At 45.9% G+C, this 24,327-nt stretch overlaps 1 protein-coding gene and 1 long non-coding RNA gene across 13 annotated transcripts in view; one reads left to right on the top strand and one right to left on the bottom strand.

Moving 5' to 3' along the window:
* CASZ1 (castor zinc finger 1) overlaps positions 1–23,266 on the top strand; it is a 216,972-nt gene extending 193,706 nt beyond the window's left edge. For 9 of the 11 annotated variants that reach the window (XM_071798597.1, XM_065854932.2, XM_071798596.1 and 6 more), the window contains 9 exons: positions 1,947–2,107; positions 5,364–5,486; positions 6,721–7,056; positions 8,023–8,221; positions 8,743–8,914; positions 11,201–11,349; positions 12,416–12,650; positions 13,992–14,279; positions 17,510–23,266. In XM_071798597.1, coding sequence (XP_071654698.1) covers positions 1,947–2,107; positions 5,364–5,486; positions 6,721–7,056; positions 8,023–8,221; positions 8,743–8,914; positions 11,201–11,349; positions 12,416–12,650; positions 13,992–14,279; positions 17,510–18,753 — 2,907 coding nt within the window. In that variant the 3' untranslated portion in view covers positions 18,754–23,266. The remainder of the gene's footprint in view (positions 1–1,946; positions 2,108–5,363; positions 5,487–6,720; positions 7,057–8,022; positions 8,222–8,742; positions 8,915–11,200; positions 11,350–12,415; positions 12,651–13,991; positions 14,280–17,509) is intronic. The other 2 variants (XM_065854934.2, XM_065854933.2) reach the window with 1 other exon arrangement.
* On the bottom strand, positions 14,132–24,111 carry LOC136111068 (uncharacterized). 2 transcript variants are annotated; one of them, XR_011735622.1, is made up of 4 exons: positions 23,859–24,111; positions 16,546–16,623; positions 15,679–15,870; positions 14,132–15,557 (listed from the first exon to the last, which is right to left on the bottom strand). It is a non-coding gene; the product is annotated as an uncharacterized lncRNA (long non-coding RNA). The 2 variants fall into 2 exon arrangements; XR_010652707.2 differs by lacking the exon at positions 15,679–15,870.
* Positions 24,112–24,327: the final 216 nt, after the last annotated feature.

The raw sequence follows: 24,327 nt of genomic DNA, 5'->3' as shown, positions 1-24,327 counted from the left end.
TATTTCCAGAACCTGGCAACTTCTCTCTCTCTCTCTTTTTACAGTTACTCATTTCGTTTATTTACTTAAAAACATTTCACGGGGCGGGGGGAGGAGAATAATTTGTTTTTATGAAAGAGAAGAAGAAAAAAATTAGAAGTTTTGAGCCAAAATCATCAATTTCTGTCTTTCTGGTGTGAGTAATGGTGTCCAACAGAGCCCCCTTTACCATGTTCTAGAATATTTATTTTGGATAATACACGGTTTCTTTTTCCTTACTTTCTCCTTAAATTATACATCATCTCAAATATATATTTCCCTTTCACATGATAAATTCTACTGTACCAAGATTAATTTTGCTGTTGTATACAACTGCAGCAGAGCTCAGGGCAGCCTTTGAGCCATGCTTTACTATTGTGCTGTGATAGGTTTTACAGGCATAACTGTTGCCATCCCCTCGGCTCCGGGCGTTATATGCACCGAGGCCATATAACCCTCAAGAGAGGGCAAAGCGACTTTGCCTGATAATCTCTCGCTTCCTTTCTCTCCGATTTCATCACTTTTTTCTCTGTGGTGTTTAATTTCTGTGTTTATCTTTATGCCACTTTTCTCCTCTGTTGTCTCTCTGTTATACTGGGGTTTTAATGTTCCCTTTTAGATTTAATTTCTTCTTCGTTCCTACATATTGCCCCTTTAGTGATTGCAAACATGTAGCTTTTTCTCTAGTGAGTAGGTCTGTTTAGTAAGTCTGTGTCGGGGGTCCTGAGTCATTCTGACGGCCCCAGCTCAAAATGCTGTTTCAGTAGATACTTCACTTGAAAATCTCCAGAATATGAGATTTAAGCATATGCTTAGAAATAAGCATTTGTTTGTGTGCAGCCCTGCATAAGATTCATTCTGTTGTGCAAAATAAGTGTAGTACAAAATATGGGTTCATCAGGTTTGTTTCATTTTTAAAGAAAGAATGGGATTAACTGATACAAACCAGCACAGAACAGAGCCCACTGATTTGAAGGAGCCTCTTCCAAAACCAAGGATTGCAGAATCAGGCTCGGTGTGCACAGAACACATCGCGCTTGTTTCTTCCTCTGTTTGTGGAGGAATCCTTCATTATTTGTCTAGCAAAAAGAACCCTTTACAGAAATTGAATGCCCAACAAATACCAGTGCAAAGAGACGACCTGAATTTCTGACTCCAGCTGTAAAGAGCTGCAGTCTCCACATAGCAGCAGGGGCTTTACCTTCGGGGGCATTAAGAGAGCCTCAAATAACCAGGGCTCCTGTAGCGTAGTGCAGTTTATTTGGGGGGGCTGTCAGGCTTAATTAACTGATATTTATAAAGGGCTTCAAGATCCTCAAGTGGGTGGAGTTTATAATGCAAGTATTGGGCCCAATCCTGCATGTTATTCATGCTGTGAATTTCACTGCTGTTACTGGAGGTAACTGAGAGCACAACAAAGCAAGAAATGGTCTGGGAAATGGTGTATTTATTCTAAAAGAAAATGTTTTCTGTAAGCACTCTTGAGTAATTTCTTTTTTCTGTCCTGCATGTCATACACCTGGACCTCCAGACTGTCACTGTGTAGAATCTATTGGAAGCCTTTCACACAAGCAGTTTTTTTAGTCCAAGGATGTGAAGGAAATGTCCATTTAGCAGAGAAAGTGACATCATTTCTTTGTTGAAGTTAGTAAGAATTTTCCAGGAGCTTAAGTGGAGCCAGAATTTTTCCCCACTTGAATAAGATTTCCCTCCTTCCACCACACTTTGGGATAGCTGGGCGGAGGATGCAGAAGAGTGAGTGTTACTAAGTTTTGCTGATGCAGTTGAGGCAGCCTCTGCAGACTTCTTGTCTTCTCTCTTAATCTTTGAAGACGCAGCTTTGCTTGGGACAGTCCTGAGGGCACCCGGACTGGCAGTGTCCACAGCTGCGTGCTGGGCTTGATGCAGCATCTGTCTTCTTGTTCCAGATGTCCAAGTCCAGCGCCGGCCTTGGCAACCTGCTGAATGTTAAGACAGAAGGAGATGGCAGCCAAGCTGGGGCTGGAGAGCCGACACAGCACTTGGGCAAGGCAGTGAAGGCGCTGGTCCAGGAGAAGCTCTCTGAGCCGTGGAAGATGTACCTGCGCAGGTAAGGAGAGCACGGAACCGGGAATAGAGGAGAATTATATCCTCTGCAAAGTGTCTGGCTCATTAGTTCACACTTGAATGCAGATTTCTCTTGAATTTAAAGACTTAATTCTGTGGAATGCATGTAGTCCTCGGTCCTGGCTGGCTGCAGTAGGTGTTAATGTCCTGTATCTGCCCACATAGAATTATTTTGCAAAAGGATCTTGAGAGCCACATATGAGCACAGATCTTCACATAGTACTGTTACCCTAGACTTCATCTTAGGCTCCTCTTTATGTCCCCAGTCTGCAAGTCCAGGGCTTTTGTAGCACTGAGAAGACCTGTTGGACCAGGTTTAGTTATTATGCACAGGTCACAAATGCTTTAATATATTTGCTGTGGCATTTCCTCTGATCATAGGAATAGGCCACTGAAACAAAATAAGAAGTACAAGGGATATGGGAACTGGGATGGTTTCTGCTGTTTTGTTGTAGACAAGGAGGCTTGAAAGGAAAATGGAACAGGTACAAAACTCGCCCACACACACACGCACATGCATGCCCGGACAGACACACGCTCTGAGCATACAGATACACCCAGGCAGACACACATGGGTTGTGCATTGACAGATAGTTGCCTACAAATGCCTGTGGACACTTCAGTGGAGAAGAGTAGAAAGTCTTTGGTCCATCTGCCTCTGGCCAGGATAAGATCCTTCCCTGCGATCTATTTGCATTTTGTCCAGCCTAGTTTTAATTATGCCAAGCAGTGTGGCTGTTTGCTTGTGTCTGGGAGCATTATTCTACCACCTAATGTGTTTCACTGGTATGCTGCCTGAATTTCCCTTTTTGTAATTTTGTTCCGCTTCTCCTGGTTATATCCTTTTGAACCACAGCAGATAATTCCTCTCCACAACTGGCATTCACCCCCTTCAGATAGTCAGAGCCTTTTAGCACACCGTTTAACCAAGCTTATTTACTTGTTTTGATCTGACTTTGTAAATGAGTCCCTTCAACCTGCTGATCGTGTTGTTCCTGCTGTTCCCCGAGCGGGTGCAGAATTGGGCTGTGTCACCACCCCAGACACCAGCAGCTTCCTGCCCCCATAGGGCAGCTCTCAGTTGTGGTACCTTGTTTGCATCTATACTGCAGAATGTATACGTATCATGTTTACCATCCCCTGTTACACAGGATTGCTTTTAATGTTGCTCTCGTGAGTCCCCTATGTATAAAAATACCCTCCACCCCCAGGTGTGTTAGCTGTGAGTTTCCAAATACGCCTCTCGTGCTCTGAACCATCTCCCTTGTCTTGCAGGGCCTCTCTGTGTTATTTTTCTCCTCCTCACTGGTGTTGCCAACTCCTCCCAGTTTAGTATCTTCTGTGAATTTCATTAACACGCTGTTTATTCCTTCTCCTAGATTACTAATGAAGATGTTAAATAAGCTCAGACCTAACCAAAGTCATCCTTGCAGCACTCACAAGATACCTCCTCCCAGCTCAATATGTTGCTGTTTGTCATTAGCCTTTGTTTACGGTCCTTCAGCCAGTTTTCAATCCATGAGGTAGCATTCACATCCAGGCCAATTTGAATTAATTCTAAGCATATGTGAGACTGCATCAAAATGCTTTACTAAAATCCAAATGTATTGCGTCCCTTCATCCACTAATTTTGTAATTCTATCAAAAAAAGCAATTAAATTTGTCTGGCAAGATTTATTCTTTATAATCCTGATGCTGTTTATTGCTCATGGATCCTTTATCCTCTAGATGTTTAATGATTTTCTCCTCCCTCTTAATATTTGTTCCATTACTTTACTAGCAGGAGAAGTTAAGACTAGAGGTATGATAATTGCCAAAGATCACTTGTCTTTTTTTCCCTAAAAGAATCAGTACCTAGACTTTTAATTTTATTTTTTTTCCAATTTCCTAGAACCTCCCTCTTCTCTGTGGCTTCAAACCCAGCAAATAGTCATGCAATCAGTTTGTGAGTTAATTTCCGTTGCGCTTCAGGACATACATCATCCAGCCTGGCTGATTTGTGCATATTTATATTTTCCAACCAGTTCCTTTATTTGCTCTCCAGAAGGTCTTTATCCCTAATCGTCCTTTTTGTCTTTAGCTTCCCTATCCAAGGCAAATTTTATAAGGCAGCCATTTTTTTAAACATCACATCCCATTTTTATCAGAGCTTCTTTCTAAATGCAATACCCTTTGTCCCTGGTAAAACAACCCCTCTAGCTTGCACTAAATTGGTCTCTTACCACTTTCCTCTATCTTCTCCCTGCAAGCCTGCACTGGCTGTGTGTTCTACACCCACTGACCTTCTTCTCCAGTACGAGATTGTTTGCTGTTTCTCTTTACCCTCAAATAGTGAGGAGGTCCCTCCTGGGACCACACAGGCTGCTGTTTGTTTCTTGCTTTCCTGCTCATCAGAGCAATTGTAGTTTGTTGTATCTTAATTATGCAAGATTCCCCTGTTAAGTTTCAGATCCTTCCTGCCAGTGATTTTTCCTTTATTCCCTGTGATTCTGGAGTTTCCTGAAATCACATGTGCTACTCTTAATAAGTCCGGCTCAGCAGTGAAACCATGCTTAGATCTTTTTGTCCTCTTGACCATTTCCTCCGAGATGACAGGAGGCATATCCTAGATGATGGGTTTTGCACTGCAGCGTTGTTCCTTCTGTGCTTTTCACTAGTTATGCATACAAGGCTGTAATTGCTATGTAGGCAACACTGTGTATCACCACCTGTGTGATACCCTGTTGTTTCAAGGCAAGGGGTGGGCAGATTCTGGATCTGCATTCCCTTGAAGCACAGTTGGTTTTTCCCTTTTGCTGCCCCCAGTAAATTCAAAAGAGAAAAAAAAAGAAACAAACCAACCTGTAATATTTCGGCAGTGTCCTCTTGGTCTGGATTTCCCTTAATTTACTAACCTTTGGTCGTTCCTCAGAGCTTTGGCTTTTGTACGTACACACTCAGGAACACTAATGGTTTTCATCTTTTGTTTCAGAGTAGTTCTGTATTTTGCTCTCACTAAAAGTGAATGGGAGTTTCTCAGTCAAGTTCTGTTGGAGGGAAATCAGGTTCTTGTTCTGCATGTTCAGATCTATATAACAGGCAATAACTAACAATGCCAGCAGCGTTGTTTGTGCAACAGGGACAGTCACATTAGAAAACAGAATGGTAGTAGGGTTGAACAGCAAGGAAAATAGGTCTGTTCCAACACCACTTGTCTTTTGGGGCCTTCCCTAAGATGCCTGCTTGTCTGCTTTGGCCAGGTTTGGTACCAAGGATTTCTGCGATGCACAGTGCGACTTCCTCCACAAGGTGCATTTCCACTGTGTGGTGGAGGAATGCGGTGCCCTCTTCAGCACCCTGGATGGAGCCATCAAACACGCCAAGTGAGTACCGGTGCAGCACACGCGCTGCAGGACGAGAGACGCGTTACTCAGTGACCCGGTGTGGGCAGCCACATGCTTCCTGTGCAAATGCGCTCAGCCAGAATTTGTGCAGAACGCTGTCCTCTTTAATCATTATCACAGCAAATGTGTTCAACTTGTGAACAAGGTGTTTCTCACAGTGTTGGCAAGGCTCAGAACTGGACATTTGTGTGTTGCCATAGTCCAGCTGACAGATAATGTGTTCAAGGAGCAGCACACAAATACATCATACAAACAAATAAGAAAGTATGGGAGAGGATCCTGTAAACCCAACTGTTGTCACCGGATATGGACTTTTTATGGACTAGACAGCTCCCCATCACTGCAGTCATGATAAATCTCTTTTAACAGGACCCCCTAGCACTTAGATTGGATTGTTCTGTTTAAGAGGTTCACATCATGTGGACAAGGATCTCGAAGTGAAGCAGTCAAACCGTCCAGCCCAGCAGCGATCTCCTCCTTCCCTTGCCATTTCTCATCATTCTGGAAAGCAGCAGACAGCCCAGTGTTTGGTAGCCAGAACTGCATGACAGAGGTTGTAAAACATCCTCAAATCTCTAGATGACTCCTGGGTGGGGATATTTAAGATATACTCCTACTGTTATAGTGAGAGGACTAGCAAAGGAAGGGTGGGATACTGGAAATTCTCCCTGTTGCAGATTTCTACAGAGCATAATCTGCAGTTCAAAACCACGCCAAGTTCCTTTTAAAGGCAATGGAAGGTTTGCCCAAGTAAAGAATGAACATGGCCTTCAGCAGCTGGCCGCGGGACTGGGCATGAAGGGGTTTAAAGAGAAGGAGGCATTGCAAATTTTAAGATGGAAAGATGTGTTAGGACAGTTGGTCTCTGGCATTGGGTAGTTCCTTGTGGTTCACTCCTGCAAACTACTGGCTTCTGACAGCAGCCATGGGAAGCTGCCCTCAGGGGCATATCGATCTTACCGACTGCAGCGATTCTTGCATCTCCCTGATGTCAACATGTTATTGCACCTTTCTGTCTCCACCCCTCTTAATTAATTCCCTTCTCTTTACAGACAGGAGGCCCCTAAATCTTTCCACAACGTTTGCAGAGCCCCTTTTAGGATTTAACCTCAGCTAATTTGTTTGCAGACTCCTGCCAGATTCTTGTTGATGTTTAATCAAGTTATGTGCGACGGTCAAGAATTTATGTCCTAATTACAGTGTCTTTTTTCAGTTTTCACTTCCGAACTGAGGGTGGAACTGTGAAAAGTAACTCTGAGTCTCCCTTCTCAACTGCTACTGAGAATAAGGCTTCGCTGGCCCCTTCATCGCCATCTGCCACTTCTGTCACCATGGGAAGCGCTCCTGCTCTCGACGTGCCCACTCCGAGTCCGGCCGCCGTGCCCTCTGCCCCCACACTGCTCGCTTGGAAGCAGTTGGCTTCAACCATACCCCAGATGCCTCAGATCCCAGCATCAGTGCCTAACCTGGCAACTTCACCCTTGGCAACGACTTCCCTGGAGAACGCCAAGCCTCAGGTCAAACCCGGGTTTCTCCAGTTCCAGGAGAAGTAAGTCGTAGATGCTGCTTGTCTTTTGTCCTCCCCAGCCTTGCAATCCCCTCTTTAATGCTTTTCAGAGCTGTAGTACTACATCTGTGTTCACCCACCGAGAGGCCTTCTGTCTAGAAAGTACTCTGGGCTTTACCTCACAGAAAATATACTTCAGTCTAGAAAATACCTTCAGTTATCCTAGGAAACAAACAGGATTTTCAGGTATATCTGGGAGCACTTTTAGGTATGAGTTTAGAGGAGAAATAAACTTGCTGACTTACCACTGAATCCTCTTTTTATACCTCATGAGAGGTGTACAGAAATACATGTGTCTTTGCAGTATTTTTGATGCTGAAGGCTACAGAGGTAGGATAGCATCTCTAAAGTCTTCAGCGTGACACCTGACCAGCCCACGTCCAGATCTCGCTGCAAGTCTGGACTCACCACTGGACAAAAAACAGGGCACCAGTGTGCTCAGTCACACAAAGGGGAGGTGTTACTGCAGTAGAGTACACACAGCTAAGAGTAGATGTTTATAGATTGCTGAAAAGGAAGCTTGCTGGATTTCTCCCGGCTCTGTGGCCTTCTCCTAGGAATGCCGTCTGTAACTCAGTACAATACAGCTGCATTAGTTTTTTTTCAGTGAAGAAGACTGGGGGTCAGATAGTGGAGAGAGGGCACAAGTGCTTTGACTCTGCTAGATCTTGAGAGAGCTTTAAATGGGAAGTGTGGCCCCCAAAGACTACAGAACCCACCATGCATTGCTGTATTTTCAGCATCTTAATCAAGAAAGTGCACTAGCTTGGTGGAATTGCAGTAGTGGTGCCAGCAGCAGTGTTACTAAAGAGGAAGGTGGCTGTGGGAAATCTGTAGGCCATGTTTGGAACAGAGGCTTCAGCTGGGCTCCCCTTGAAGTAAATTTTGGCAAAGAAACAAATGTGTGGAATGAGTGAAGGTGATGATTGGGTTTTGGATCTGTTCCAGCGATCCCTGCCTGGCAACGGACTGCAAGTACGCCAACAAATTCCACTTCCACTGTCTCTTTGGGAACTGCAAGTATGTGTGCAAAACCTCTGGCAAAGCAGAATCCCACTGCCTGGACCACATCAACCCCAACAATAATTTGGTGAATGTGCGAGACCAGTTTGCTTACTATTCGCTGCAGTGTCTCTGTCCAAACCAGGTAAGAGCAATTCCAGAGCCGTGTTCCAGCCTGAGTGTGTGCAGGGGAGAAGAATGGGAAAGAGCAAGCAGACTGCTCAGTAGGAAGTGAGGCTGTTTCATTCCTGGTTTAACTAGAGAACCATGGAAGGGTCGTAATTAGTGGTCTAGCAAAATGGTTGATTTCCATCAAATTTCAAATTGCACTGTTTCTTTGATACAGGTGGAGTGGAAAAGGCAACTAGAATGATCAAAGAGACATGAGATGAAATAAAATACAAATCTGTGATGAATACCAGGGAAAGCCAGGAGTTAGATTTGGGATATTTCAACACAGAATAGCGCAATACAGAATACACAACAGCAACACAAACTACACGACAGGGAACAAGGTTGCATTGCAGCTTGTGGAAAAGAAATGTGATCTAGAGTATCAGTTCAGGCCCCTCTCGTGTCTCAGAGGAGCAGCGTTAGTAGCAGGCAGACGAGAGTGTGTTTGTTGTAGATATGCTTAAAACAACCTGTGTCTTTTCTCCTCTGTAGCACTGTGAATTCAGGATGCGAGGGCATTACCACTGTCTGCGTCCTGGCTGCTACTTTGTGACTAACATCACCACCAAGCTGCCCTGGCACGTGAAAAAACACGAGAAGGCAGAGAGGAGGGCAGCCAACGGCTTCAAGTATTTCACCAAGCGAGAGGAGTGTGGCAGACTAGGTGAGTTTTGTTCTCCTCCCATCACCTCATATGGTCTGTCCCGTGTCCAGATAAGAATGCCATGAATTAGAGCCTGCGAGTTAAGCTTAAGATGTATTTGGGCATTAGATCACTAAACGAGAAATATAACAAAACAGCGGTTCCTGATCTGCCCAAGTTTCAGCATGTTTTCCAAAACAGACCCAAGTTAAATGGATATAAACTGTAATATAGAGGATTATATATCTATATCTGTCTGGAGATACAGCTTCCCCTTTGTTTTTGCTTTTTATCTAATTGTGAAGGCCTTTTTTGTCTATTTGATTGGTTTTTGTACTTCGTAGTCTTTTGGGCCTAATGCTTGTCTTGGGTGGAGTTTAAGGGTTCAGTAGTTACTGAATCTAAGTGCCTCTAGTGTAGAGCTGGTAAAACAAAAGTACAACAGAAAACTGAATGCATTCCCAGGGAGGTTTCTAGAACAGAGCTGAAACCCAGGGCTCTGAACTGGGGGGCAATCCCTAAAGACAGCTCCAGCAGAGCTCCGTCCTGAGCTGCCTGAGGTTCACTTAACCTCTAGTTGTGCCTTGGCTCAACAGTGTCACAGACACAGCCTTCCCTATCACTCCTGTTGGAAAAAGGCTGGAACAAAACAGGGTTCACAATAACAGTCCCACGTGCTGTTCTCCCGCATTGTAGGGCAACAGCCACAATCACCACAACCAAACTTTTTAGCTTTCAAGAATTTATACCAAATGGTAGCTTGTTTGTGGTAACCAGGGTAATGAGTGCAAACACGCCACAGCCAGTACTTACCTAAGGCTCATTTACACGTGTCAGCAGATGCAGCAGTTGCTGTTATTTACTCAACTTTAGGTGTTTCAGGTGATAGCAGGGGCTAGACAAAGCAGGACAATGATATATGACACCCAGCCTCCATGGGTGCCCTGGCAACAGGCGAGCCTTCACCTGCCCGCTGCTGATACGGTTTCAGTCCTGCCAGCACTGTTTGTTCTCCAGCCCAGCGCTGGGGGGGCACAGGAGGTGGGGCTGTGGGGAGCGCGGTACCTCAACAAACACACTTGGCACGGACATAAAACACGATCTGGGAACTGAAGATGGGCTGGGCTATTCAGGAGCTGTTTGGCAGCGAGGTATCGACAGGCTGGGCATGTGTCAGCACTGTTTATTTTTGGGAGTGATGGGGTACATGCATTCAGCAGTATGTACATATGACTATAGCTTGGGCTTGCCGAGCAGTATTGAGCCAGGACGCTGCATTTGCCTACGTAGATACAGGCAGCATGATGGGCTGGTGTAGCTGGATGTGTTTAGGCAGGTGTGTAGCGTTATACCAACATGTAATTGCATGTCTGCTTCTCTGTATAGCTCTCTGCTTCTACATTGTGTGTGTATATATATATATATACACACACACACACTTTTATATATACATAGCAGGTGCAGAAAGCACTGGCTTACTTTAAGGGTTGTGACTGTTTCTGAACAAACACACTATAGATTTTATTTATGTGTGTGTTTGTATAAATACATGCACACATGTATGGGTGGAGAGGGAGAGAGTTGAAAAATATGCACATATGTAAGTAAAGGTGGATGGGTATAGGTGATTAGAGAGATAGAGGACAAATAAAACTGAGCTTGTCTAGAGGTCTGTACCTCTCTGTGTATTCGGGTATGGCCAAGGGATGATGGAGAAGAGGCAGACCGTGATGATCACAGCTGTGTTTTAACTGCAACAAGCCATTATTTATCAGCCATAGAATGTAGCTGTTCAGGATTGTCTGTTACTGAGGTACACAGACTCCCAGCATCCATGGCACTATCCAGGAGGAGCAAATGTGTCAAGTGCTGTATGCCAGAACCCATATAAATTGCTTGTTGTTCAGTAGCTGCCCCTGTTACAGAACAAATTTGGAGTGGCAATAAACACCTCCTGGCTCATTTCTATCTGACCAGAGAGCATACACTGTCCAGAGCCAGAGCTTTTAGGAGACTGCTTTTCTGAGAGCTCAAAGAAAAAAAGCAAACAAAAACTTTTCATTTTTAATCTAATTATTAGTGTGTATTTTCGATTTTAACTTCTATGATAGCATTAAATGTCTTGGTTTTGTTCTCTTTGTAAAGGAAAAGGTGCTAGCTAAGACTGGAGAGCATTAGGCACTACTGTATGTAATGGGTAATATTCCTTTATAACAAAATGAAGAGGGATGGGACTAGTCTGCTGTTCATGCTCACTTCTTAAATGTACCCTGTAATCTGTAATATACAATGGTTTTGTGTCTGTAGGTTGCAAATACAACCAGGTGAACAGCCACTTCCACTGTATTCGAGAGGGCTGCCAGTTCTCCTTCCTGCTCAAGCACCAAATGACATCCCACGCCAGAAAGCACATGAGAAGGATGCTGGGGAAGAACTTTGATCGTGTTCCTACTCAGGTGACTCACTGGTTATTTAAGCTGTAGATCCCACGTAGTGTTGGTCCCTTGGGTTTCTCACTGCAGAACTGCTATAGTGCCAAGACACTTGTACCCAAACACACCTTAGGATATGTGTCTGCATTGGGAGTGCAACTGGGGTGGGTTCACCCAGGCTTCACTTGGTTGGACTTCTTTAACAACACGAGGTATAATGATGAAGCATAGACATCAAATCATTACTTAGTATAAACAGTTTTTCCCTTGTGATTGATGGGGAAAAAAAATTGAGAAGGATATTGCTAAAATACTCATATTTACAACTTGTGTGCCCCCCCTGCTCGATAGACACCAATTGGCTTGTTAAAATTAAAGTGCTTAGGATGTGGAAGAATTGAACGTGCTGGTTAAAGCAAACATTTCCTGTTGCACATAAAGAATTATTTGCCGCTTCTGTCTAGGATGGGAGAAATACCAGTCTCAATTTCAATTCCCTTATTGATTTGGAGTTAGTTTGGGGCACTCTTTGGCCTCTCTCAGGAAGTAGCAGAGCAATGCAGTTCCTTCTTTTCTGACACATAACTGAGAGCAACTGGCAGGTCAGGTTTGTGTTTCGTGAACAAATTGAAGAGTTTCCGCTGCAGCCCTGAGCTCAGAATTGCAGCCATCCTGCAACCTCCTGCTTGTTCTTATTCCTTAGTTGCTATAACATCCATTGACTTGGTAGATGAAACAAGCCAGCTTTATTTAAGGACCTACACTAAGGAAGTAATGCCAAGATTAACACCTCCTGGTTTTGAATGCATCAGAATCCACACACCGGGATACTGGTGCCAAGATTAACACTCCCGGCCTCTGAGAGCATCACAATCCACATACCAGGATACGTGTGCCAGGTTTAGTGCCCTGAGCTCCCAGTGAAGGAAGACTCGCACTTGTAGCCCCAGTGCCATGGGTTGCACTCAGGAGCATGTTCCAGCCGTCCCTCATGAACTGTGGCAGAGAGAAATACATGTGCAGACAGATGGTTTTGGTCTTGGCATCTTGCTTTTGGTGTGAAAGCCCCCGTTCTGTTTTCTTGCTGCAGGTTATTGGCCACACTCCAAGAAATGAAAATCTCCCCCAGGTTGGCAGCATGGCACCCAGCCCAGCCTCTTCAGGAACCCCAGCTTCCTTTCAGGGACCCCCAAGCATGATGGACACGGAAACGGATGAGTACATGGACTACACTGGCTGTAGCCCTGGGGGTATCTCCTCTGAATCTTCCAATATGGACCGCAGCTGCTCCAGCACTCCAGTGGGCAATGAAAGTACATCAGCAGGTAAGAGGCAAGGGGGGTATGAAATGGATCATCAGTTGCCTGCTCTTTTGGGAGATACACACATGGGGAGAGGCCAAAGGACAACTGCACCTTAAAATAGAAACTGTACCAGCTTCACTGTAGTGCCTCGTACTAACCTGGCTCTCTCCGTCCTTTGTGAGAGGAGATCCATCAAAATGTGCACCTCAAGCATCTATGAACTAAAAATATATCTTTCCCCTGAAGAGGAATTTTTATCCTGTGTCTTGAAGTTGGATGTATTTTAATATTAGATTTAAAAAAACCCAAAAAGTTGTGGGCCTGTTCTGTACTTGGCATTTCCCCGATATCCTTTTGTATTTCCTTGTGCAGCATCTAAGTCAGACACTTTCCTATACTGTTGAGGTACAGAAAAGGCTGTACAATAGCAAATATTATATAGGCAGGGGGAAAAAAACAACACCCTACCACATCTTCAGAAATGAACACACAAAAGCAGCTCACTGGGCTCCCTTCCTCATGCAAAAACTCTTGTTCCTTTGTGCAGTGTTGCACAGAGGGCACCTCCATCATCCCCTCTTTTTGGATGTGAGTTTCTGCCATTGTTTCCTGTTTGCCAGGATAATGTGTAGCGATTCTCCCCCCCCGACCCCCGTATTACAGAGTTACCTTTTCAGTAGTCAGGTATCTTTTATGAATTCTCTTATCATCTAGTGGTGATCCAGGGATCTCTGAGCTGTCCTTCCAGGGTTAAGTGTAGCATTCTAGATAGGCTGCCTCATTGAGTTTAATTTTGTACACATTTTCCTACTTTTCTTGCCCACACCAGTTAGAAGATTATCATACAGCACATCCAACCGTATGTTACATGAACACCGACATTAAAGCTCCTCCAGAGAGTTCTGGTGGATGGTGGTACTGGCACTCTCTCCTTTGTCATTAGGCTGTGGGGCCCAAGTCACACTTCCTAGGGAACACCCCCTGCCACCCAGGTAGTGAGCAACTCCACCCACCCAAAACACAAGAGCACCCTCCCAGCAATGAGCTGCTACAAGCTGGCACTACATAGATAAATAAGGACCAAAGCAGCAGGAATCTGTGGGACAGCCTGTGGCACTTCCCCTGTGCCACAAGAGCCGCTTTCCCTTCCACAGACACCCTCCTCTTCCTGATGCTGTCAGTTCCTCACCTTCTGTTTCTTCTCTGTTATAGTTCTGTTTCATGCATTTGTGACTGTATTTTTCCATTTTCACCATATTGCTTCTGCTCTTGGGTTCTCATTTCAGTTCTTTTGTTTTGTTTTTGTTGTTCTGTTTTGTTTTCCTTTTTTTTTTCTGCTTTTTTTCTTTCCACATTCTCCAGGCTGCCTGGTTCCTTCTACTGCTGCTGCCGATGATGCAACCCACAATGCACCACAACCTCAACCACCATCTCTGCCTCCATCTTTCTCACAAGCCCTGCTTAAGTCTCCCCTCCCCACCCTCCCCTATCTCTTCTCTCCATCTTGTCTCTCATACTCTCTGCTCAGTGCCACTCTTGGATCCAGCAGAGGCATTGTCATGCCTGCCGCCAGCACCGCTGGGTTCTCGCCCATCATTGCCACTCCAGCTCCAGTAAAAAGTGACGTTCCCTTAGTTCAGGACGCAGCAGGTAACACTTTGCTTTCTCTCTAGTGTCCTGTGCCCATCTGCTTCCCCACTCACCCTGCCCACAGTTTTTTTCTTTGCACCTTTGGGTCAATAAGGATACATCACCCCATGTCTTATTTAATTGTATCCAAGGGCCCATCCCTGCCTGCTCCTTTTGTCTGCTGACACGGTAACCAAAACCCAGCGACTCATTGACAGACATGCAGATACCTGGGAGCAATTACCACCAATTCCAAACTATGAGAAAAATCTGACAAAACCCATAGTTAAATTGCACTTTCAGCCTCTTGATAACAGCAGGGTGGTCACAAAGCAAACTTCCGCTCATGCAGCATTAATGGGACTTGGAATTTTTGATTAGATCTTCCAGACCACCCACACATCTCAGCAGGTAAATGTCTCACAAGGTACCCAGTTCCCCTGTTTTTATAGATCTTGTAAGCTTCACTGCTTCCTATTCATACACAAAGCCACAAAATTCAGGGCTGCTTCCGCCAGCACCAGTGACAGAGTGAAGTTCAGTGTCACCACGATGGCGTCATCAGACAGCTCAGGCTGTTTCTCACACACTGTTAGTTACATCTGCTCTTAACAGCTGCAGAAAAGACATCAAGATTTTTAGTTTTACGCTGCCGTGTTTCCCATGTGTGACTGAGATCAGAGATGTCTCAGGCTGCGGCTTCTCATTCCATCTGGGAATGTTTTTTTAGGGTGTGTCTCAGTTTTGGCTTCTTTTCCCAACTCCCAGCTCTTTTCTAGTTAATTAAAGGCATATTTGTGCTTAAAGTTCACACTTAAGAGGATTCTGGCAGCCTACAAATGTCCCAGTCATTCTTCCTGCCACTTTCAGTAATGTGCAAATCCAAGGTAAATGGTTGGGAGTGTGGCTGGGGTACCAGCTCCACTGGAAGCTCACAGGTTCTTCTCACAGGACTCGGCAGGAGAAGGATCCTTTGCCTTGTCCGGAGGAGCGTGTTCTGATGAACAAAATACACAGGAACTATACATTTTGCCTTTTTTTTTTTTTTTTTTGCATGCAACCTGAAACATATTAACCTTGTGCTGTGCTTTCCTCTAATTATATATTTGTAAGTTTTTCTTTTTACCTTTGTATAATTCTGTGAGTGTTTGCATCACTTGCAGTTGAAAAGCCAAGCACATGGCACGCACTCACCGCTGGGATGACATCTGTTGAGGCTCGGTGCTCTCCGCTTGGGTGCTAGGGCCTGAATGGTGTCTGGAGTGTACCGGGTTATCACCTCTTCTTCACAGCCTTGCTCTGAAATGAGAAAACAAAATGGGTTTAACTAAAGTTTTAAACACATCTATTAGAACTGTTGTAAAAGCTGAGCAGATAGATACATTAAGTTTAAAACTGGTACAATTAAAATTCTACTTACTTCCCAATTTCCCATCCACAGTCTTTCCCCTAAGATGGTGTATCCCATATTCCCGTCCCAAGATGAGCATTAATACTAATGATAAACAACTTGATGGTTTGGCTGCTTTTTTTTTTTAAGAAAAAGAAGGGGTGAGGAGTTGGTCTGGACAGCAGTGATCTGTGCAGGGAGCAACGCGCTGCCACCGGTCGCCTGAAAGCAGAGAATGAGATTTTACAACACCAGATGTTGGGGGCGAGAGGGAGCAGAGAGTAATTGGTCACAGATTCTCTAGCTAAGACCTTGCTAATCGAAAATCTGCAGTGACTGGAAGTTATTCTTTCACTGGTAGCTGGTTATATTGGTCTTAATGTGCAGTTTCCACCAGCTTCATGTCACTAAGATGGTCTCACCATGGATGCCCCAAGTGCCGTGTAACCAACAGGTGTGGAAAAACCTTTTGTTCTTTGCTTATCCTGCAATCTGTGCAGCGTGGCCACGCAAACCATGCAGGAGATGAGGTTGCTGTTACTATTCCCCTTGACTTGGATCTTTTAGTACAAGTCCAATTTAACTTCTGGATGCTTCCTTCAGTGATTGTCACCTTCTCTTGGAGGGCTGTCATTTGAAGGGCCAGATGTGGCAAAAATAGCATTCATCACTTTTAATACCTGCTTATCAGCCAGAAAAAAAAAATCAACAGTCAACCAGATGACTGTTTCTTCAGTCTCCTAGACAGGGATGCAAGCTGCTCTGGATTCTCGGGCCCCAGGCACTGCAATGTCACAAATTGTGCCTCTTTTTAAGGGGATGGCAGTTTCAGCGTGAAGGAAGGCAAAATAAAAAAGAATGTTTTAGTTGCAAGCTATAATTTCCAATTACACTCACAGTTCTGCACCTGGTGAGAAATTCTTGCCTCCAACCTTATCCGTGCTGCATGTTGATACTGCGGATTGTGGTTTCATTCTGGAAATAGCAAGCAGAGAAGAAAAAAAAAGTTAATAGATCTAATGAGGTCGAGTCCTTGATGTCAGCGTGTGATCCTGGGGGACGTGAGCACCAGCCCGTTCTGCTGGCCCTGTGAATGAAAGTGGAAGACAGATGAGGGCTCTTTATTTACTAGGGGCACCATGTGACTCCTGAGACCCAAGGGAAAGCTGTAGAACTGGTATTTTCTCTCAGAGTCCACTGGCTAGTGATGATGAGAATTAGCCCCATTGAACATCTGTCCATCTGTCTTTCTAAGTGCACTCATTGTAATATGTGGGCTCATTACAGTGAGGGATGTTGCAGTCTCCTGGCCAAAGTCCATCCTATTTCTATAAATTCCCCCCGTTGCAGTTTTAATCACGCATGGGATCTTCCTTCACTGGCTGCCTGTCCTTGGCAGTTGCGGTGCATTACGAGAGCCTGGATGGGGAACAGAGCACACCTGTGAGGTTTTAGCATGCTTAAACTCTTCTACCATTTAAAACCCACTAAACTACAGTAAAACCGCTCAGTACTGGATGGGAACAAGCCACCTTCTCTGTATTAAACTGCGATTTGAGGAAAATAGAACTAGAGATTAATCAGCAGGAGAAACTGTGAGCAGCAAACCGGTGAAGCAACAGTTAGCATTTGGACAAGATGAATATGCAAGAGCAAGGATTAGAGGCAAGGTGGGATATTTTGAAAATGGAGGAAGCGAAGTCGAGCAGGCACCACCCAGAGCACAGGGTCCCCTAGAGCTTGAGGGATGAGCAGTTGCAGCCTTGTGCATTGGCAATTACAGCGCTTGCCGGGATGGTTGGGAGTTGAAGAGGCCTGGCTGTCAGCAACACCAACACCAGTCTCTGTATTTTCTCCTCAGGGAATACCATCACTATGCCAACGGCCTCAGGGGCCAAAAAGCGTTTCTGGATTATTGAGGACATGTCCCCGTTTGGCAAGCGCCGCAAGACCGCGTCCTCACGCAAGATGCTGGATGAAGGGATGATGCTGGAGGGATTTCGGCGCTATGACCTCTACGAGGACTGCAAGGACTCCAGCTGCCAGTTCTCTCTCAAGGTTACCCACTACCACTGCACGCGGGAGAACTGCGGCTACAAGTTCTGTGGCCGTACTCACATGTATAAGCACGCCCAGCATCACGATCGTGTTGACAACCTGGTATTGGACGATTTCAAACGCTTCAAGTCTTCACTGAGTTGCAACTTCCCAGACTGTCAGTTCTCTGGCAACAGCACACACTTCCACTGTCTGCGCTGTGGCTTCCGCTGCACTGACAGCACCAAGGTGACAGCCCACCGCAAGCACCACGGCAAGCAGGACGTCATCAGCGCCGCCGGCTTCTGCCAGTTCAGCTCGAGCGTGGACTGCGAGGTGCCCGACTGCAAGTACAAACTCAAGTGCTCCCACTTCCACTGCACCTACCCTGGCTGCAAACACACGGTGGTGGGCATGTCACAGATGGACTCGCACAAGCGCAAACATGAGAAGCAGGAGCGAGGGGAGCTTCCTGCCATCTCTCCTGGCCCTGAGGGCCTTGCCCACTCCACTCTCGAGTATGACATCCAGAACTCTTCCATCAACCTGGACAGTTCCCTCAACCTCAGCACTGACAACAACAGCTCCCTCTTCTTCCTGCAGAACGCGGCTGGCGTGGGCCTCAATGATTCCCTGGACCTCAGCAAGAAGCAATCAGAAGTGGCTGAAGGTCCCTCACCGAGCAGAGCCGGGACCGTACCTCAGGAGAGGGGCGCAGTGGCATCTGGCTCTGGTGATGTGGAGGACGAGGATGACTCTTCTCAAGAGGATGAGGAGGACGATGAAGAGGAGATGAACGAAGAAGAGGAGGATGACGAAGAGGAGGATGATGATGATGACGATGAGGAGGATGATGAAGAGGAAGACCTGAACACAGATTCTGAAGAATCGCTGCCTGACCCTGAGGGCCTGGCCACTAAAGAAGATGGAGAACCAGAGGAGCCTGCTTCTTCCACAGACCATGGTGATGCTTCCAGGCCCCAGGGTGAGCCAGCCCCTGCTCCAGCCCCACCTCCTGCTCCAGCTGCTGCCCCAGCCTCTACCGTCACTCCAGCAGCTTCTCCTTAATCATAGAGACAACAGCGGCAGTGGTTCGGTTTTGCTCTTACACAGAATTACTAAGAGGACCCCATATGAGGCAAGAACAAAGATTGGAAACAAACTCCGTGCCACACACACGAGAGAGAGAGAGAGAGGCTGGAAGGAAACCCACGCTCCTCCACAGGCCCCATAAGAGAGACAGGCTGGCAGCAGGACTGGTGCTGCATCGCTCCATTCTGCAGACACAGAAGGCGGGGGCAGGATGCAGCAAAAACAAAAAAATAATACCCTTTTCTATGGACACGAACGTTGAGGGTACCAGCTGCTCTGCCTTGTTCCCTGCATGGTGCGTGGGGCCTGTGCCCATCTGGGGACCCTTTGTTATGGGTGGGGCTCTATCCCCCCATTTTTCTTTCTGGGTTTTATTTTTCCATGTTTTCAGTTGTACGATATTAATAATAATCTCCACTTCTTGGAGGGGGGTGGGTGGGAACAACAGGTAATGAATTTTAGAAATATATATTTGTGTGTGTGTCTCGCTCTATATATATAATGTACACACACACACACACATATATAAAATTCAAGGAATTGGTGTCACAAAGACAACAGCTCAGCTTTTGCCAGCGGGAAGGAGGGGTGAGGGGTGCGTGCTCTCTCTCTCTCCACCCCTCCCCCCCCTTCTCCAGCATTAAATGAATGGCATCAGACAGCAAGGGTGGGAGTGGGTATTTATTGTCACATAAATGAGGACGCATTAATGAATGAGCAGGGGTGGGAATGGGACACTCCTCTGTTCTTCCAGATCCTTTTTACTGTTAATGATGATAATTTTGAATGCTATTTATATTGTAAAACTTTCTCAGTCTACACTTTCTCTGTAGGACACCTCATCCCTGCTGTTCTGCCTGCAGGGATGTAGCTGAAGTAACTCGGGAAGGACGCAGCGGGCAGTTAAAGGGTCTGTCCCACTGGAGGACTGGGGTTGATCTCCCTTCCAGTTCCATCTCATCCCAACCCCCAGGTGCTTCCTCTCTGGTGAGGGTGAGGCGTTTTTCTGGTGCTTCAGTATCCCCATCTCAGGAGGTTGGGAGCTGACACTCTGTCCCACGGTGCGGCACAGGGAGCACTGTGCTCACAGAACCGCGTCCCAGCCGTTAGAGCAGCCTTGAAAATACTCCGTGCTCCCCACCCAGGCAGCCGTACAGTGACAGGTATGTCCCCCGTCCCCAAGCCCTCATGCCTGGCCTTTCACTGGGGATGGGCTGGTCTGTCTGTCTGCGTGGACGGATCTCTAGTGACTTCTGGGAGAGGGTGAAGGCAGCACTGCTGAGGGAGGGGAAGGGAGGCAGGTGCTCAGGATCCCACGGGACGTTCTCAGGCCAGGGGTGTCGTTTGCACTGGGGTGGGGAGGGGGCACAACCCTGTTCTGCAGCACCCACTGGCACAGTCGCAGTTTTTGCAGCTACAAAACATGAGGCTGCTGCAAGCTGCACAGCACAGAGAACTCAGAGCCGGGGGAGCTGCTCGCTGAGGCCAGGATCTAGTCCAGCTAAGAATTAATGCATTTGTGGGTCCATGCTGAGAAATTTTACCAAGTAGGGCTAATAGCTTGGGCACGGCGTAAGCCAATGCAGCTGTGCAGTGTTTGACCTGCCACCTCCAGAGGCTTGTTGGGCTTTCCCCTGGTTAGACACTCGTCCCTGCTCTCCGGGAACACACACTACAGGACACTGTCCCGACTCTGACAGGTGAGACAGTAGCTGTTTGACCCCAAATCCTCGCCCGAGTCTGAGAGGGCAGGCTTGTCTACACACACGTGGGCTCCAGAAGGACTAGCTGTATGAATTAATTCTGCTCATAGTTATTTCAGTGCCAGTTTGTAAGTGTACCAGCCTAGCAAAAGGTTCCTTGTGTCTCAAGTTTGTCCTTGTTTTTGTTTTTTTTTAAAAAAAGTTAATTTGTTTTTTTCTAAGATGATGCGGGCGCCCCTTCCCCATCAGCTCCACGAGCACTGCGGCTCCAGGGGATCCCCGTAACGTGTGTCCACCCTGAACAGATAAAGGCCTCAAGAAGTTTAGGTTGCCTTTTTTTAATTATTTCCCGAAGGAAGCGGTGCAGATCAAGTGTGATTTATAAACAAGCAGCTCAGCTGGGTAGATGTGGGGACAGAATGTTCAGATGATGTTTCAAAAGCAAAGGCAAAAAACAAAGTTGTACAGTATTTTTCCTGTAAAGGTTATTACTATATATAGAACAAACACGAAACCACCAATGCCAGGGGATGAGGGGTCGCCTGCCTTCTGGACAGCCCTTACATACAGTTAATTGTGTGCAATTTGTTCCTTTTATTCTTTTTGTTTCCTTCTCCTCAATGTAGTGTCTGTTTGCGGGGGTGGCAGGGGAGGGGGGGCCTTAGTGCTACAGTTTGAGGCTGACTTCACACTCCCAGCACTGAACTGGAGCTGCACGATTCCGAATTCTAACTTGAATTTTGTAGAGATGAAACAAATGAAAACAAATGAAATATTGTTATTACTAGTTTGTAGTTTATTTAATTCTTAGGAGTTCTTTTCCTCTATCGGCTGTTTGTGTGGCTTTTATTTTTATAGGGTTTTATTTTTGTTTGTTTTTGTTTTGTTTGGTATATCCCCTGCCCTCAACTGTGTGTTTTCTAGCACAATCCAATTCTTGAATATAATGAAGCTCACGTTCCTGGGGCAGAGTGAGGGATTGAGGCCCTGGAATTTCTAGAAATGGGATGGGGCAAAAAGATTTTACTTCAACAGCATTTGCTGCAGGTTCTGTACTTGTACATTTTTCCCATATTCAACTACTTTGTATGGTGATGGGCTCCAAGAGGAATCCTTGGACGTAACACAAGCCACATCTTGCAACACAGATGTGTTTATTTTGTACCGCGGAAATCAACGTGATGTGTATCGGTGACTTTTGTGGGAGCAGGACCGAGACACCGCTGCCTTCAGCGCAATGGCAGAGCTGCTGGGAGCACTGACGGCGCAATTCTGGGTTCCCGTTCAGCACAGACGGGCTGTTCCCTGGCTGTTTGGAGCTGGGAACCTGCACTGGGACGTAGTGGTTTTCCCTCTCCCCTTTCGTACCTCACCAGACTCCGCTGGCTGGATCACACAGCGGCGGGAGGGAGCAGAAGTGTGTGCAGCAAAGGGGTGAGCGCTCTGCTGATAGCTCCGCTGCCGCCAGCCCCGGACGCACATCGTCCCGGAGGCAGCGCTAGGCAGGTGTGGCAGGAGGGCCTGTGTTTATCTATGCACACCATTTTCTCCCTAACAGCTCAGCCTTTCTCCCCAGCTTTTATCACCTCTGGATAAATACCCAGGAGCTGGCACAGGGAATGCGATTTCTTTCCCACCAGGCTACTGCTGAACAGAAGGTCAGATGCCCTCACAGGACAGTGGCTCCAGGGCCACCCAGGAGTTGCTGTGAATCTCTCACTATGTCTCTATTTGCAGCAAGTAGTCAAGAAAGTTATTCCCGTCTTTTTATTCTGCCGTGTTGAGGTTTGGTTCAGCTAAACTCTTAAGCAGATGCTCTCTGGGTTTAAGCCCACGCTTAAGTGTTTTTCTGAACAAAGGCCTCAACAGCACGAGGAGCCCTGTTAGAGCACGGGGGTTTCAGTTCAAGCGATCATGTCAACAGGACTGTCAGACGAGAGGGTGACCAGAGAGGGAGCGGAACTGTTCAAAACGAGATAGAAACCAAACAAACTGAACCTGGAGATGGACCCTCCTGATCCTGCCACCATTCACTGCTGAAGAGCAAAAAACGAGATGAAAACGATTGACTAGATGGTTCATTGTAGCCACAAACTCAACTGGATTAAAGTCTGTGTGGAAGGAATTTTGTAAAGAAAATTTAAAAAAAAAAAAAAGCTAAAAAAAATTTTCCAATGTAGCAAAAAAAAAAAAAAAACTTTAAAAAAAAGACAAAAATGAAAAAAAAAAAAGACAAAGAGGGAGGATTCTAGCCTTTTGTAATCTCCATATTGCACACTAGGACTATAAGCCATCGCTAGCTCATTTGGAATTTTAAATGTGTAATTTTTTTGTTTTGTTTTGTTGTTTGTTTTGTTTTTTTTTTTCTTTCCGTGGGGGAGGGGCGGGAAATAAATGCTTGAACCACCAATGCTCTTTTTAATGTTTTATAAATATGTATGTGTATATATATAAATATAAAAATAATATGTATGCACATATATATGTGTGTGTGTATATATCTATATGTATATACATATATATAGATATATAGATATATATATAGGTTTTGAGACAAAAATGCAGAAAGTGAAAAAAAAAAAACACCCTAAACAGGATGGTGTGCTCTGATTTACTTGAATCTGGTCTCTTCAGCACCTGCGTTATTAAGAACTGAATATTTTTCCACTTGAATTTAGTGCTATTAGAAATTTAATATATGTGTTTTATTTATTTGATTTTTTTTTGCATGACTGATGCAAGGTTTGACATTTTCACTCAATAAAAACTGGAAAAAAAACCCCAAAGTTTTAAGTGATCAAGTTGTCTTCTTGATTGAGGAGGTGGTTTAGTATTTTAGGAGCTAACAAGCCTTGGCACAGTTTGGGTCTCAGCGCTGCAAGTAGAATAATGGCCCCGCACCCGTTAACACCAGGACTGAGGTGGGAAGCGCCACAGGAACCGAGTTCTCTTTACATGGACTATGGCCTCGTGCTTTTTAGCAGCCCTCTAGTTTTATCTCGGTGCTCATCGGGGCTCCTTACAGCAGTGCTGCCTGATACATCTCCACCATTTGCCAAACTGGGACCTGGAATTAGAGACGTGAGCGCTCAGGTGTTGACTCTGCCCTTCCTACCTTGGCCTACGAACTCAGGATGAATTGGGATCTGTGGTGGAATCTGAAACTTTAACAATGACATTCAAAGCCCACTGTATCAATAGGGGTTTGACTATCACCCTAACAAGAGAGGAGCATGAATGAAACATCCTGTGGGGGCTAATAAATCTTTTAACCTCCACAAAAATGCAATGTTGAAGCCGTATCCTTCAGGAGAACTTAGCAAGAACACATAAAGCTGTATGCCACGAAGCAAAGATCAGAATGAAAGCATTTCTTACCTGGCCACTCCATAGCGTTTTCCTGCTGCAGAACCTTGTATACACCATGCACTTGCGAGTACGGCGACTGCCATCCGGGATGAGAAAGTCTTGCAGGCAGGCGGGTGTCCCGACAGCCGCGGTGCGACACGGCGCTGCTTGGTACCGCGGGTCCGGCAGTCGTGAGTGCTGACTGTAAAGGAACGATAGATTAGATTAAAAAGGAACGATAGATTAGATAAAACCTCTGCACGCTCAACACAGCCTGTCCCCACCATTCTCCTGGCCAAGGCTCATGCCTGGGCACTTCACACCGGAGGCGGGTCTGGAACAGCCTTTCATCACCAGCATCCCTGCTCTGCACAAGGCCGATGGGGACAGGCAGTAAATGTCATTTTACTGTTCTGTCACTGGTGAGGCACAAGGGCTGCACAGACCAGCACGCATCCAGCTGCTTTCCTGAGAAAAAGCTGGGCTTGAGTGCCCTGGA

Source organism: Patagioenas fasciata, chromosome 23 (genome assembly GCF_037038585.1).
Source record: "Patagioenas fasciata isolate bPatFas1 chromosome 23, bPatFas1.hap1, whole genome shotgun sequence".
NCBI lineage: Eukaryota > Metazoa > Chordata > Aves > Columbiformes > Columbidae > Patagioenas > Patagioenas fasciata.
The sequence above is the reverse complement of the archived record's forward strand: the minus strand, read 5'-3'. Positions and strand labels throughout refer to the sequence as shown.